A 17,872-nucleotide genomic window follows, 5' to 3' on the forward strand; every position below is an offset into this window, starting at 1 on the left:
CTGCTTTTATCATTTGGTTATGGCTGAAATTTTGAGTTTTAAAGGATAAGTTTTATGGAACACATATTTTTGGAAATCATTTTCATGGTGCTTTTGTTTCCTTTAAATGAAAAAAAATTTAAGTAAATTCTGATACTTAGAGAAGATTTCTCATTTTTCCCTTTTCTAGTGACATTTGGGCTCTGGGGTGTGTCCTGTATGAGATGTGTACACTTAAACATGCAGTAAGTAGAAGTTTCTGAAATATTTAAAAAATTGTGTCCTAAAGTACCTGTAATATATATGATATATATATTATATATAATATATATATAATATATATATATATTTTTAAATCATATGCCATCTTTCAGGTCACCCTCTTGCACTAGAAATTCTCTGTCAGTTTTTAAATTTCTCATCTTAAGTATAAATTTAAATAGATTTGCCCTTAACATATATGTGTATATTACATATGTATGTTATATATTTGTTATTGTAATACATATGTTATACTTTTTTCCAGGAAATTCTTTTTTTTAAAGATTTATTTATTTATTTTGGAGAGGGAGAGAGAGAATCTCCAGCAGATTCCCCTGCTGATTGTGGTGCTCGATCCCACAACCCTGAGATCATGACCTGAGCTGAAATCAAGAATTGGATGCTTAACCAACTGAGCCACCCAGGCGCTCCCCCACAGGAAATTATTTCTAACGACAAAAATAAACTTGCTATCTTTTTAATGTTACATTCGTATGTGAATTTGGTATTTTAGCTTAATGATTTTTGTTTCATCTTAGCAATTTCTCTCAAAACACCCAGAGTATTTGGAATTGAATTGTATTTGAGTTTGGAATTGAAATTAAAGAACATTTTTGACATATTCTTTAAGGGATTTTATCAATTCAAATGCTCTTTAATTAAAACTTATTTTGGGGGCACCTCGATGGCTCAGTTGGTTAAGCATCTAACTCTTGAATTCGGCTCAGGTCATGATCTCAGGGTGGTGATCAGGGTGAGATCAAGCCTGGCGTTGGGCTCCATGCTCAGCAGGAGCATGCTGCTCTCCTTCTGCTCCTTCCCCTGCTTGTGCATACACACGCTCGCTCTCTGTCTCTCTGTCTCTCTCAAATCTTTAAAAATATTTTTTTTTAGGGCGCCTGGGTGGCTCAGTCATTAAGCATCTGCCTTCAGCTCAGGTCATGATCCTGGGGTCCTGGGATCGAGTCCCACATCAGGCTCCCTGCTCGGCAGGAAGCCTGCCTCTCCCTCTCCCACTCCCCCTGCTTGTGTTCCTGCTCTAGCTATCTCTCTCTCTGTCAAATAAATAAATAAAAATCTTTAAAAAAAATAAAAAAAATAAAAAATAAAAAATATATATTTTTTTAATTTTTGAGACTTTGTTGAGATGGCACATAAACCCCAAAGGGGAAGTTTTTGTCTTAAATAGGTTGAATTTTAATCACTTTCCATTTCAAAATTTTGCTTTTTAAAAATGCTCCCCTGGGGGTGCTTGGGTGGCTCAGTCAATTAAGCATCCAACTCTTGATTTCAGCTCATGTCATGATCTCGGGGTGGTGAGATAGAGCCCTGTGTTGGTCTCCTTGCTGGGTGGGGAGCCCGGTTGAGATTCTCTCTCTCCCTCTCCCTCTTCACCTCCCCCCTCTACCCCCTTCCCTGCCCACCCTGTGCGGGCATGCTCTCTCTGTCTTTCTAACAACAACAACAACAAAAAATGCTTCCCCCATTAAACAAGAATGTATTTTCATTACAGAAAACTTAAGAAAATAGATAAAAATATAAAGAAAGTGAATGAATATCAAAAACAATTCTTACAACTGGTAATGAGTACTTGTAATATTTTGTTTCCTTCTAGGCTTTCTTATAGATTATAAAATGAGGTTTTTTTTTCTTTCTACAGTTTAATTATTTTGTCTAAGCAGCTTTATAGCCTGTTTTTATTGCTTGATATTATTTGGGGGATATTTTTTCATTGCTGTGTTTTTTCATGGTTGCATACTCTTTTAAGACTGTATTACCTTATGAAAGCATGGACTGCGAAAGTGATGTGGAATGGTAGTTATCAGATCTGTATTTGAAGGAATTGGTCAGTTTTTCGACACAGTCATTTTAGATATAAATCAGTGTATTTTCTTTCATTTTTTCATCTATGTTCTGTCACCATTGCTTCTGTATTTTGGAATTATTTACTTTTAAGTAGACACATGAAATTAAGTAATTCACTAACCTTTATGAAAAGCTTGTCATTTGAGAGACAGTGAAAATTCATTGTAGTGAAGGAATAATCTATCATTATGCATTTAGAATTCCTTCTTAGGTACATAGATATTTTTAGACTACTGAATTATACTCAAATTTTAATATGCTGAATATCATATTTTACCTTTTTAAGGTTTTATTTATTTGACACAGAGAGACACAGCGAGAGAGGGAACACAAGCAGGGGGAATGGGAGAGGAGAAGCAGGCCTCCCGCGGAGCAGGGAGCCAAATGCGGGGCCTGATCCCAGGACACTGGGATCATGACCTGAGCCGAAGGCAGATGCTTAATGACTGAGCCACCCAGGCATCCCATGAATATCATATTTTAAATGTCTAGGAGAATTCAAGATTTAGCAGAACTTTTTTATACTTGGTATAATCACCAATACCTAATTTATAGCATGTTTTGTTAATGTGTATGTTAAGAACACGTTAACAGTGTACAACTGTTCTATTTTAGCAGAGATGTCAAAAGCTTAATTTTGTTTACTTTCAAAATGAAATCTTTAGATTTTAAACTGCCCCACCGCTGTTGGTTTTTCTCTTTTTTAACTTCAGTTAGAGTTTATATTGTGTTTACTCCTTAAATATATACTATTCCCATTGATATGGCTTATATTCCCCTTTGGAATACTTGCCACGTTGCTCACTACATGGCTTTTGGAAGCATCACACACTTAAAAATAATAATAAGCAGTGTGTAAAAGGAAAGTCGTATTTTCGTTTATTTTTTCTTAAGATTTATTTATTTAAGAGAGAGAGGGCACGTGTGCATGAGTTGGGTGAGGGGCAAAGGGAGAGACTCTAAAGCAGACTCCCCGCTGAGTGCAGAGCCAGATGCAGAACTTGATCTCATGACACATGAGATGATGACCTGAGCTGAAATCAAGAGTCAGACCCTTAACTTCCTGAGCTACTTAGGCATCCTAGTATTTTCATTTATTATGTTTTTTTCCCAGATACTTTTAGTTTTGTAGTTAATTTCTTGTTTCACTTACTGCAACAGGGCCATAGGTAGGCAGGTCTTAAGACTACAAGGTTTGTTTTTGTCTTTTATTACTGTTTTTATAAAATCTTTAATACCTTTATTCCATCTTTTAGTGTTTTGAGTGAGCAAAAATTAATATTACAGTAAGTTATGTTTTATGACTGATAGTCTCTTAAATATGTTTATAAATCTGTGAACTTTGTTCTAAAGAACATACACTAAAAAAGAGAACATATGCTGATTAAAATATTTGTAAGAGGATTATATTTCTGTTCTATAGGAAGAGAACTATTTCTCATTATTTATTCCTATTTTCAATGTATGTATGTTTCATATATGTTAATTTGTTTTCTGGATTTTAGTTTGAAGCTGGCAATATGAAAAACTTGGTACTGAAGATAATATCTGGATCTTTTCCACCTGTATCTTTACATTATTCTTATGACCTCCGCAATTTACTCTCTCAGTTATTTAAAAGAAATCCTAGGGATAGACCATCAGTCAACTCCATATTGGAGAAAGGTTTTATAGCCAAACGCATTGAAAAGTTTCTCTCACCTCAGGTATGTGTTTTGTTATTTTTTTTTTACTTGAAAATAATAAGGTTATGATGCTTAACTAGGACATGACCTATGTTTTGAGGAGAGCACATCACAGTTCTGGGAGAATGAAGTGCCTTTTTCAGATGACACTGGAGTCACCTTTCTTTCCATTCTTATATTCTTCCTCTTTGGATTTGTTTTCTGGTTGTGAATCTGTACGAGGGAAAACATTCCTCCTGTGTTTCCTCCTAACACTTAATACTGAACTTCTCACCCTTCCAATCACCAAATGTGTGGTGGTTTTTCCCACACCAGGCACTTCTGCAACACAGCTGGGTGTCCAATTTAGTTCACTTCTGGCACTGACTGGAGATATAGATCATCAGATCCCACAGCCAGATAAAGGGATATGTAGGGCAAGGTCTGAAAGGGTCCTGAAAGCAGGATCTTCTGTTCCAGTGAAATTAGGATGTGTCACTCTGCTGGCATGTTTACCAACACAGAAGCTGTCCAAATCCTGTCCTTCAGTTTTTTACGGAGGCTTTATTATGTAGAAATGATTGATTAAATCATTGGCCATTAGTGTTTGATTAAGCCTCTAGTCCCTTTCCTCTCAGGGAGGGGAGTGAGACTGAAAGTTTCAACCCTCTAATCCTGTGGTACATTTCCCTGGCAATCAGCTTCCATCCTTAGGGGCTTTCCAGATGTCACGTCATTAACATAAATTCAGGTGTGGTTGAAAGTGGCTTGTTAGGAATAACAAAAAAACACCTTTATTCTCTTAACCTTTTGGGTACTTTAAGGGTTTTAGGAGCTGTATGCCAGGAACTAGACACCAGATATGTATTTAATATAAATCACAGTATCACAAAATCATTCTTTTGTTTTGGGTTTCTGTTTTGTTTTCCAATTTTTTTATTGTGGTAAAATGTACACAACATAAAATGCATCCTCTTATCCATTTTTGAGTGTCCAGTTCAGTGGTATTAAAGAGATTTTCAATGCTGTGCAGTTAATACCACCATTCATCTTCACAACTCTTCATCTTGTAAAATAAACTCAATCCCATTAACCAGTAACTCCCCATTCCCTCTGTCATAACTCCTGGCAGTCACCTCTCTACTTTCTGTCTTCTTAGGTTTCTAACTGTAAAATTATTATTTAAAAAAATTTTAAATCCAGTATAGTTAACATAGACAGGGTTATATTAGTTGCATGTGTACAGTATAGTGATTCAATGATTCTGCACAATAGTGCTCATCAAGATAAGTGTACTCTTAATCCCCTTCACCTATTTTATCCATCCCCCTACCTACCTCCCCTCTGGTAACCATCTCTAATTGTAAAATTATTAAGCATTTCTGTGCCTCACTGACCTGTAAACAATGGGGTTATAAATATATCTTCATCATGAGGTGGTTGTTTTTTTTGAAAAGTGATAATGTACATAAAGTGCCTAATGTCTAGCATGTAATAAGTGCTCAATATATTCAATATAAATATTATCAATGTGTTATTTTATTATACTAATATAAACATATTAGTATCTTAAGTTATATGATTATATTCTATTTGGATAATTATTGAAAACTTGTTTTGTGGGCATTTGTATGTATAGCAGATTGTTGACTTATGATTTTTCCTCATACTCACATGAAGATGCGTAATAAATGTTGAGTTGAACTGAATTTTACTTCGACAGGATTTATTAAAAATTTATATCAAATCAGTTTGTACAAGTTATTGATATAAATATCATCTGAAACTGGAATTATTTTATATTACATGTTCTGTGTGGCCTTTGTTAATTTAAATGATAACTGTTAAATTCTTCTGTAAATCATGTATCTAGCAAAATCATAGTTTTATTACTTTTATATGCTCATGGGATAAGAGGGAAGTGTCATATATTCTCTGGGTTAATACAACATCTGTGTGAGCAAATAATTTTCAGAAAACAGAGGTGTGGATTTAACTATTACTACCAGGAGAACACATTAGTCAGCAAAAAGCCAATTAAAATGTGTAGATTGAAGGTTACTTATATAGGATATAGCAAGAATCCCTGAAACTTAGGTATCTTATAAGACTCCTTTGTTATAAGTAACAATTTCGGACAGATTTATGATGCAATATACTATTGTTTTTTGGCAACTACTGGTGAAGAAAGAGTAACTTCATTGAATCTTGGTGAGGTTCCCTCCTCCCAAAACCAGTGGTTAAGACGTACAGTCTCAAGGCTGAAGCACTTGAATTCAACTAGCCAGCAGTGAAGGAAAACGTGCAAGCCTGATATATCAAAATTTATAATATGGAAAGAAAAAAGGACAGATTATTTATGATTAGTAACAAGTGCAATATTTGATAGTTTAATATATTAATAGCTCCTTGTTGCTATTTAGACATCACTTAGATTTCATTTTTTTGTGAAAATCTCTTCTTTGGTTCCTAAGTTTTATTTTCTGCTATATATCACTTATTTGGTATTCTAGTGAGAAAGTTTTCAATACATTTTTTAAGGCTTTAACTTTGAAACAATTTGTGAGCTTTACTATATAATATATGAACTACTATAATGTTCTGTAGGGTTTTTAAAAAATCTCTTCTTCTCTAAGTACTGTCACCCAAGGTTTAATAGGGCTTAATTCTCAATCTTGCACACACTGGAAGAAGCTTGACAAATCATGGATAAGCTCTGATTCCTTAGCAGTATAGGTGTTGTCCAATAGTACTTTCAGTAGTGCATCAATAGTGATGAAGTGTTTTATATCCGCATTGTCCAACATTGTAGCCACTAGCCACATGTGGTTATTGAATACTTAAATTGTGCCTAGTGTGACCAAGGGGCTGAATTTAAAATTATATTTATTTAAAATTTTAATCCAAATAGCTACTTATGGCTGGCAACTATATTGAACAACATAGCATAGAGATTTCAGAATCTTCTTGGATTCTTCGTGCTCCATCTCTTAGTTCACATTTGCACTCACACAAAAAAGAAAGACTCACCTTCAAGCACTGAAAGAAACTATCCAGTTTGGGGCAAGTTGGAGTTTATAAAGCACTTATTTTCTTCCATGCAAAAGAAAGGGAAAAAATGCAAGTGTTCAGAAGAGAAAATACATTTACACAGTTGCTCTGAATTGCCTGTGAACCAGACCTTCACTTAATTTATCTTTTGGTGCAGTGGTTTTTAAGCTTTAGCATACTTTAAAAAATCACTTGGAGAACATTGCTGGGTCCCATCACTACAATTCCTATTTTAGTGTTTCTGAGGTGGGAGCCTGAGAATTTCCACATTTAATATGTCCCTGGTGATGCTGATTCTGCCAGTATGAGATAACTTGAAAACTGCTATTGGAGGGTCCTTAATGGAACAGATGACCATCTCAGTCATGGTTTTTTGCCTGTTGGAGCTTCTGTTCCACTGCTACTGTGTGAATATTCTCTTCAGAAGGCCTCATTTCTCTTGAAAAAAGAGAAAATTCACTTGTTTTCCCTTTCCCCACCCAATAAGAAAAAAAGCAGGCTTAAATTGAGTTAAATCTTTGTTGGTGTCATAGTTTTGCGCTTAAAGAGGGGAAAAAGAAAATTTAGTGAGTAGGGAGAAAAAATGACTTGCAGTAAATACTAATGATTTTTGGTTCTCAAAATATGTTCATGAATGCTAGAGAATTAAGTACAGGAGTATTTTAGTAATAGTAAGAAGAGATACTTGTTGAATTATCTAAGAATATTCAAATATTTATCCAGTAGTATGTTTATAATTACATATTGTTAAAAGTGAAAACTCATTGGAGATGCTGAGAAGATTCAGAGTAAAGTTGAAATAACTAAGAGGTTAATCTGAGAAAGCGGTAATTAAGTGATTATTAGTTCTGAGGTAAATGAGGGATTTGGCTGTATATAAAATATAGAGGCTATTCCAGATAGGAGGTAATTGTGTTAAATTGCTGAGACATAGAACAGGAAAGCAGTTTATGGGGGCCTTTGTGGTTCATTAGGTTAATTTGAGAAGAAAGGTTGTCTGGAAAAGTCATAAAATAAATTTGTGAGAGTGGAAGGGAATTAGTATGAGAGGAATTTGGGATTACTTAGGTTGAATAAGTAAAGTTTATCTGATAGCATATATGTGACTGGAAAGAGAAAAATGTAATCTGAATAATGGGTAGGGTTTTTATTTTGGAAGTTTCACATCTTTTCTAACTTTTTCTTTGTCCTCCTTCAATCTAAGCTTATTGCAGAAGAATTTTGTCTAAAAACATTTTCCAAGTTTGGAGCGCAGCCTGTACCAGGTAAATGAAATTTAATGAGTCTTCACCTGTTTGCAATAATCAATATACTAGTACTAATTAATATTTTCTAATTATACTAGAGATACATGTAGATATAATAAGTTGGGGTAAATTTAGATAAAATTAATCCAGAGGAAATTCATCTTTAAATTATTTTTGATATATGACAGTATACAACACTTTGTGATGAATTAATAACAAAATTTCCATTTCTTGTCTGCCTTATTTGAATTAAATCTGTCTTGAAGTCTTCCATCTTTATCAGTTGCTTAGCTGATATTCTGAGCAGATTGTTGTAGCATGTTCTAAAATGTCTTAGTTAAGTATATATCTTTATATATTTTTCTTTGACAAATACTTCATATTCTAAAATTTTTAAAAAGTGAATTAATATGACATCAGGTACCTTACCAAGGATAATTTTGTTTTAAGTGTGCCCAGCAGCAGTAGAATATTTGTAGGATTGTGGGTATGGTTATATACTATGTGTATGTATATACATATATTTGTGTGAGAAGGAAATTGTATTTTTTCTTCATAAATGATTTCAGAATGGATTTCTAAAATCAGTGGATAACTGTAAGATTTGAAGAGTATATTGTTTTTCAAACAGTGCATTCCATGTTCTCCATTTTGAGTTTGAGGAAATTAATAAAAAGAAATACCATATTATAACAGTGAGTCCATGTAAGCTGGAAGTGGTACAGCAGTGTGTTCTTAGGAAGGCCAGCTATATTTAGCTCTTCCTGAAGATCCTTAGACTCATTGTCTCAGTGTTCAGAGACTGTCATTCCCTGGGAAATCAAGTCACTCTAAACGAAATTCACAAGAGACAAACACACAGCAGAATCAGCATGTCTCTCCTGGCGGTCAAGCCTCATGAGAAGTCAAATCTTAATCAAAAGCCTCATTGTCACAAAGACCAGAAATACTCCATCTCAGCACATTCTTTCCATGTAGCCTACAAGGAATTAGAAAGTTATTTTGTTGTAACAGGAGTTGGATGAATGAAATGTTTAATAGCATGAGGGTAAAATAGGTATTGTATTGCTCATGGGCCTATAGGTATTTTGTGGGCTCCAGCTCCCCATATTAATTAAGCTTTATACCACTGGCAGCCTTGTCACTGAGCCTGAGAAATACACCCAAATCAGATAAGTAATTCTCCCTCTTTTCTGGAAGTGAATGGGAACTATTCAGTATTTTTCTCTTGGGAATCTTCATTTTTATACTTCCGTGACTTTAGCTCCTTCTTCAGTATGTGTGCCAGTATGTGTACGGGTATACACAATATTTCTTTGGTTGTTTTAATACATTTAGCCAAGTTACAATGTTGTGATGTTATATATATGTGTTCCGATTTGATCTTACAGTTGAACTCTCAAAGGGAAATTTTTTTTCTTCCACTTTTCCTAGTTCCTAGTTAATATCTTTGAGAGATATGAATAGTAGACTTTCCTCTAAATTTTCTTCAATTTAACTTTTTCTTGAATTCATCATTGTTCTAAGACAGAACCTTCAGTCTTAGAACTCTAGGCTTCAATAAGAATTGGATACATAATTGCTTGTAGGGCTTATACTTGTATATAAATTTTTATGTATCTCTGATTATTTCTTTAAAAGCAATCCATAAACATTGTTCTTGATACAGATTGCCCTCTAGAAAGTCTGACCATTTTATATTCCCACCGTATAAAGGTACCCATTTCATGGGACTCTGAGCTATAATAATTGTTTTAAAGTGTTTGTTCTTCTATAGGTCTGTAGGTATAAACATCTTTCAGACTATAGATGAAGAAAGTATTAAAGTTGCTCACAATGATGGCGTTATTGAGTTACTATTAACAGCTTTATTGAGTTACAGTTCTATACCATTTAAAGTCTGCTCTTAAATCTCTTAAATTCAGTGATTTTTAGTATATTCACAGGTAAATACAGTCATCACCCATAGTCAGTTTTAGGGATGTGCTTTTTTTTAATATGAGAAATTTCAACATCTTAAAGATGTGTGGCTTTTTGCTTTTTTTTCCTCCAAAAAAATGGCTTTAGTATAATCAAATAGTTTATAATGAAGGCATTGACATGTGCTGAGGAGTGAACAGTATTTTTAATGAAAAGTCTCAAATGCTGTCAATGATTGTGAAAATGAAAAAATGCTATCTTGAAGAATTTTGAAATTAAAGATTTAATATAAACTCTAGGAAAAAACTCTTTGTATCTTTTCATGTAGCTAAAAGACCAGCTTCAGGACAAAGCTTGGCTTCTTTTGTGTCTGCTCAGAAAATTACAAAGCCTGCCGCTAAATATGGAGTACCTTTAACATATAAGAAATTTGGAGATAAAAAATTACATGAAAAGAAACCACTCCAAAAACATAAACAGGTATGATCATATTACAGACTGTGTATTAGTAACAAATTCAGTTTGATCTTTTTTTATTGCAGCTCAGTTATCTTGATACTCATAGGATTGTTTTTATTAAGTTACTAAAGAACATTGCTATTCTCTGCTTCACCAGTCTTCTAAAACTAAGAAGACTTACAGAAATCACAGAGAAACATTAAATAGGTATATTAAGTAGATGGTACAATAAAAAGAAAGTGACATCATCAGTGAAATCACTTTTGGACAACCTAAGCAGAGCCAATCGTTTTTGTGCATAAAACAAGTAAATGTGATATACTTGATAAAAATGTGGGAAAATTTTGTATTTGAGAATTCACAGATAAATAAATCAAAATCATAGAGCTGGAAGGAATGTTATTGTACAGTCTATAGTATTTCAGATGAAAAAATTAACACTCATAGCACCTAGGTGAAATGCTCAAGAACACAGTGTTAGTTGCAGGAATTTGACATTTTTCTTCATGTCAGTAGCTGCCTACTTTAGCATATGAAACCTGTTTTGTTCTGGACTACATATGTACATGCATACATATGTGCATACACATGTGTTTAGATACATATGAACATTGAGCATATTGCTGTAAGAGAAATCTAAGTTAAAATCTCATAAAGTAGTTCAAATGATTACTGTAAATTAGTCTTCAAATAAGTTGTATAAGTCAGCCTCCAGTCAGGAGAAAAAAGCGCATAATAGTTTGATCAAGGAAAGTTTAAATAATTAGTAACTATGTTTAGGGAATTAACTTCAAGGGATAAAGAACTCTAGAGAATATAGGAACAGCAGATAAAGGAAGCAGCCACTACTCCTAGTGCTGATACATAGTACCCAAAGAAGGAATAGATTTTGGAAAATCTCCACACCACCACCCTTAAGGCTGAGATTCAAACCTTATTGGGTGTGGTATGGCTATAATTCAATGGCTGGTGAGTTCACTGAGCTGCCATAGGCTGAGGCTGGCAAACATAAAATTGTCCACTGTAGAGCTGATGAAGCTCTTGAGAACCTGCTTAGAGTGCCTGTGAAATGTACTGGGAAGCTGCTTGGGGAATCGTTGAATCGACTGGGAAGCCTACTGGAGTGCTGGTGGAAGTTGTCAGGTGTTGCTGAACTCTTTGGGCTGGGATGCCAGTTGGGTCACCAGTGGAATGTGGTGGGAAACTGGCCTTGGGGTTGCTGTCAAAGGTTACAGGGAAGCTGGCAGGGGAACCAGCAGAACTCTCCTGGAAGCTTCCCACAGGGGTAATGTCACTAAGTGTCCCACATGCAGCAGGAACAAGAAGAAAGAAAGCCTGCTAATCAGGAACAGAAGCCATTTCCTTCTGCACGGTCCCTCCAACATCATCTGCTAACAAAGCTTAACATTGTACTAGCAAACAAAGAAGTGTTTAAATTGTCTGGCTTCTAACAAGGCGGACAATGACGGGTGAATTTGCAGCTGAGAGGCAATATGATAACTGGCACACAAGTTTTCCCTCCCTGCCTCCCTCCCTTCCTTCAGTCCTTCCATATAACACTAAATTAGGTCTAATGGACCAATTCCATCTTATCTTTTATCCCTCTTCTTTAATCACCAGAAGCACTGGACCTCCAGACTTTTCCTTCATTAGCTAGTCTCTCAATTCCATATGATTCTGGTCATACCCCAATCTGGCCCTCACCCTCTGCAGACCTCCCTAAACTCTTCCAGAAAGCCCTCTTATAGCACATTATCAGCAAAATTCCCTGTATTTTAAGCTTGTAGAGTTTTTCGATCTTTTTTGCTCTGAAACCTGGCTTGTCCCTGAACACACTGTTGTGCAATTGTCTTTCATGGTGTCTCTAATCTCTTAATACCACTGCGTCTAGAAGTAGGATGAGGGAGGTGTTTTCCTTGCTTCTCACTGCAGGACTCTTCCCTGCTCCCTAACCACAACCACCCCCCAAAATTTTGAGGCTTTTGCTACCAGATTGTATCACCTGTTAACCCTCTGTGGGTCATCTGCAGACTCTCATTTTTTAAAGACTAACACTTGACTCCTGGTCACTTTTCCCAATACTGTCCTAATTCTTGTCATGCCATCAAATTTGTCATTATTACAGCAACTCTTCCATAGTCTCAATCATAAGCATCCCATGATTTACCATTATTTCCTGTGTTTCCAGCTTATTCCTGGAGGACTTTGCCTCCACAACTTTTGTCCTATTTTGATCCATGGATTTTTCTAGTTTTTTTTTTCAATGTCCCTCTCCTCATTTTTTATTTTCCTTTTTTGGCTTAAATTCCATGTTCTCCCATTATAATAATTTCCAAAGCCTCACCTGTCTTTCACTATTACAAATCACCTGGCAAAAACTAACTTGGTGAAATCCAACTCTCTATCTCTTTTGAGCCTGAACTTGGGTAGTGGAATGTGATTGGAGAAAACATACAACTATTCTAACTGGTCTCACTTTAAATTTTAACTAATAGTATCAAGTGAGCACCTTCTGGCCACCCTATTATATTTGCTCAGCCCACTTACTTGCCTACTTTATTTTATTTTATTTTTGTTGTTTTTTTTAATTTAAATTCAATTAACATGTAATGTATTATTGGTTTCAGAGGTAGAGGTCAGTGATTATGTATTATGTATTATGTAAGTCAGTCTTACATAATACCCAGTGCTCATTACATCACGTGCCGTCCTTAATGTCCATCACCCAGTTACCCCGTTCCCTCATCCTGCTTCCCTCCAAGAACCCTCAGTTTGTTTCCTATGCTTAAGAGTCTCTTATAATTTGTCTCCCTCTCTGATGTTGTCTTGTTTTATTTTTTTCCTCTCTTCTCCTATGATCCTCTGTTTTGTTTCTTGAATTCCACATACCAGCGAGATCATATGATAGTTGTCTTTTTCTGATTGGCTTATTTCACTTAACGCTCTCTACTTCCATCCACGTCGTTGTAAATGCCAAGATTTCATTTTTTTTGATGGCTGAGGAGTATTCCATTGTATATATATATATATAACACATCTTTTTTATCCATTCGTCTTGTTTCTGATCATAGAGGAAAAACTTTTGTCTTTTTACCAGAGTATGAGGTTAACTGTGGGTCTGTCATAGATGGCTTTATTATGTTGAGGTACATTCCTTCTATATCTACTTTGTTGAGCATTTTTATTATAAATGATGTTAAATTTTGTCAAATTATTTTGCATCTATTGAGATGATCATGTGAGATTTTTATCATTTATTTTGTTAATGTGGTTTATTATGTTGATAGATTTGTAGATGTTGAACCATCTTTGCATCCCTGGAATAAGTACTTCTTGATCATGGTGTATGGTCCTTTTAATGTATTGTTTATTTCGGTTTGCTAATATTTTGTTGAGGATATTTGCATCTGTGTTCTTCAGGGATACTGGCCTGTAATATTCTTTTTTTGTGGTGTCCTTGTCTGGTTTGGTATCAGGGTAATGCTGGCCTGGTAAAATATGTTTGGAAGTTTTCCTTCTTTAATTTTTTGTAAGAGTTTGAGAAAGATAGGTGTGAAATCTTTGAATGTTTAGTAGAATTCACCAGTGAAGTCATTTGGTCCTGAACTTTCGTTTATTGGGAGATTTTTGAATACTGATTCAACCCCTTTACTAGTAATCAGTCTATTCAGATTTCTGTTTCTTTATGATTCTGTCTTGGAAGATTATAAAGTCTAGGAATTTATCTACTTCTTATATCTGGCATATAATTCTTTACAGTAGTCTCAGGATTTTTTATCAATTGTAAGTTTTCCTCTTTTATTTCTGATTTGATTTATTTGAGCCCTCTCTCCTTTTTTCTTAGTGAATCTTCCTAAAGGTTTCTTTCATTTCTGATCTTTATTATTTCCTTCCTTCGACTACCTTTGGGCTTCATTTATTCTTCCTTGTCTAGTTCCTTTAAATTGTTAAGTTTAAAATGTTTGGGGTGCCTGGGTGGCTCAGTTGGTTAAGCGCCTGCCTTCGACTCAGGTCATGATTCCAGGGTCCTGGGATCGAGCCCTGTGTCGGGCTCCCTGCTCAGTGGAGAGTCTGCTTCTCCTTCTCCCTCTGCCGCTTCCCCCCCCCCCCCCCCCCCCCCCCCGGCTCGTGCTCTCTCTCTATCTCAAATAAATAAATAAAATCTTTAAAAAAGGTTTAAAATTGTTTGAGAAACAATGTTAAATTGTTTCTAGGTTGTTTGATATTTCTCTTATTTCTTGAAGTAGAAACTATGAACTATGAACTTTCTGTGAACTTTCCTCTTAGAACTGCATTTGCTGCATCTCATAGATTTTGGTGTGCCCTATTTCTGTTTTCATTTGTGTCTAGGTATTTTATGATTTCTCCTTTGATGTCTTCTGTGACTCAGTAGTGTTCAGGAATGTGTTGTTTAGTCTTGACATATTTGCAGTTTTCCCAGTGTTCTTGTATCACTGATTTCTAGTTTTGTAACATTGTGGTCAGAAAAGTTGCTTGATATGATTCCATTCTTCTTGAATTTTTGAGACTTACTTTGTGGCTTAATATGTTACGCATCCTGGAGAATGTTCCATGTGCAGTTGACAATGTGTATTTTGCTTTTTTTTTTTTTTTTAAAGATTTTATTTATCTATTTGACAGAACGAGAGAGCAGGAGAGTACTAGCAGTGGAAGCTGCAGAGGGAGAGGGAGAAGCAGGCCCCCTGCTAAGCAGGGAGCCCAATGTGAGGCTGGATCCCAGAACCCTGGGATCATGACCTGAGCTGAACATAATCGCCTAACCAGCTGAGCCACCCAGGCGCCCTATTTGCTGCTTTTGGATGAATGTTCTCTATGTATCTATTAAGTCCATCTTGTCCAATGTGTTGTGTAAGGCCCGTGTTTCCTTATTGATTTTCTGTCTGTATGATCTATCCATTGATGTAGTGGGTTGTTAACATCCCCTGCTATTGTGTCGCTGTCAATCTCTCCCTTTATGTCTGTCAATATTTGCTTTATATATTTTGGTGCTTTATGCTGGGTGAATATATATTTATATATATTCATAAATAGTATATTTTCATAACCCACTTATTATTATGTAGTGCCCCTCTTTCTCTTTCATTATACTCTTTTTATATTTCCTTTGATATGAGTATAGCTACATCAGCTTTCTTATCAATTTGCACAGAATATCTTTTTTCATCCATTTACCTTCAGTCTGTGTGTGTCTTCTTTTCTGATGGGAGTCTTTTGTAGGCAGTATATAGGTGTGTCTTTTTTATTATTTATTTATTATTTATTTATTTATTTTTATTATGCTATGTTAGTTACCATACAGTACATCATTAGTTCTTGTTGTAGTGTTTTATGATTCATTGTTTGAGTATAAGCCTCCTTAATACCTATCACCGGGTAACCCATCCTCCCACCCCTCCGATTTCCCCGCTTCATTTTTCCCTTCCTTTTCCTAATGTCCTCCATGCTATTCCTTATGTTCCACAAATAAGTGAAACCATATAATAAGTGACTTTCTCTGCTTGACTTATTTCACTTAGCATAATCTCCTCCAGTCCCGTCCATGTTAATGCAAAAGTTGGGTATTCATCCTTTCTGATGGCTGAGTAATATTCCATTGTATTATATGGATCACATCTTCTTTATCCATTCGTCTGTTGAAGGGCATCTCGGCTCTTTCCACAGTTTGGCTGTTATGGGCATTGCTGCTATGAACATTGTGTGTATGTGGCCCTCTTTTCACTACATCTGTGTCTTTGGGGTAAATACCCAGTAGTGCAATTGCTGGGTCATAGGGTAGCTCTATTTTTAATTTTTTGAGGAACCTCCACACTGTTTTCCAAAGTGGCTGTACCAACTTGCATTCCCACCAACAGTTCAAGAGCGTTCCCCTTTCTCCACATCCTCGCCAACACTTGTTTCCTGTCTTGTTAATTTTTGCCATTCTAACTGGTGTAAGGTGGTATCTCAGTGTGGTTTTGATTTGAATTTTCCCTGATGGCTAATGATGATGAACATTTTTTTATGTTTCTGTTAGTCATTTGTATGTCTTCTTTTGAGAAGTGTCTGTTCATGTCTTCTGCCCATTTTCTGACTGGATTATTTGTTCTTTGGGTGTTGAGTTTGAGAAGTTCTTTATAGATCTTGGATATCAGCCCTTTGTCTGTAGTGTCATTTGCAAATATCTTCTCCCGTTCTGTGGGTTGCCTCTTTGTTTTGTTGACTGTTTCCTTTGCTATGCAGAAGCTTATCTTGATGAAGTCGCAAAAATTCATTTTTTGTTTCCCTTGCCTTTGGAGACGTGTCTTGAAAGAAGTTGCTGTGGCTGATGTCAAAGAGGTTACTGCCTATGTTCTCTAGGATTTTGATGGATTCCTGTCTCACATCGAGGTCTTCCATCCATTTTGAGTTTATCTTTGTGTACGGTGTAAGAGAATGGTCCAGTTTCATTCTTCTGTATATAGCTGTCCAATTTTCCCAGCACCATTTATTGAAGAGACTGTCTTCTTTCAATTGCGTATTTTTTCCTGCTTTGTCGAAGATTATTTGACCATAGAGTTGAGGGTCTATATCTGGGTTCTCTATTCTGTTCCATTGGTCTATGTATCTGTTTTTGTGCCAGTACCATCTGTCTTGATGATCACAGCTTTGTAATATAGCTTGAAATCCGGCAACGTGATGCCCCTAGTTTTGTTTTTCTTTTTCAACATTTCCTTGGCAATTCAGGATCTTTTCTGATTCCATACCAATTTTAGGATTGTTTGTTCCAGCACTTTGAAAAATGTCATTGGAATTTTGATCAGGATTGCTCTGGGTAGCATAGACATTTTCACAATGTTTATTCTTCTGATCCATGAGCAGGGAATGTTTTTCCATCTTTTTGTGTCTTCTTCAATTTCTTTCATGAGTGTTCTGTAGTTCCTAGAGTATAGATCCTTTACCTCTTTGGTTAGGTTTATTCCGAGGTATCTTACGGTTTTTGGTGCTATTGTAAATGGAATTGATTCTCTAATTTCTCTTTCTACAGTTGAATTGTTAGTCTATAAGAAAGCAACTGATTTCTGTGCATTGGTTATGTATCCTGCCACATTACTGAATTGCTGTATGAGTTCTAGTAATTTGGGGGTGGGGTTTTTTGGGTTTTCCACATAAATTATCATGTCATCTGTGAAGAGAGAGAGTTTGACTTCTTTGCCAATTTGAATACCTTTTATTTCTTTTTGTTGTCTGATTGCTGTTGCTATGACTTCTAGTACTATGTTGAACAGTAGTGGCAAGAGTGGGCACCCTTGACGTGTTCCTGATCTTAAGGGAAAGGCTCTCAGCTTTTCCCCATTGAGAAAGATATTCACTGTGGGTTTTTCATAGATGGATTTTATGAACTTGAGGAATGTTCCCTCTATTCCTATACTCTGAAGAGTTTTAATC

At 35.5% G+C, this 17,872-nt stretch overlaps 1 protein-coding gene across 1 annotated transcript in view; it reads left to right on the forward strand.

Annotated features, from left to right (window-relative positions):
• Positions 1-17,872, forward strand: part of NEK1 (NIMA related kinase 1) — a 191,840-nt gene that overhangs the window by 27,950 nt on the left and 146,018 nt on the right. Inside the window, 4 exon segments of the mRNA XM_021698746.1 lie at positions 170-224; positions 3,612-3,812; positions 8,026-8,086; positions 10,317-10,468. Coding sequence (XP_021554421.1) covers positions 170-224; positions 3,612-3,812; positions 8,026-8,086; positions 10,317-10,468 — 469 coding nt within the window.

Source organism: Neomonachus schauinslandi, chromosome 2, assembly GCF_002201575.2.
Source record: "Neomonachus schauinslandi chromosome 2, ASM220157v2, whole genome shotgun sequence".
Taxonomy (NCBI): domain Eukaryota; kingdom Metazoa; phylum Chordata; class Mammalia; order Carnivora; family Phocidae; genus Neomonachus; species Neomonachus schauinslandi.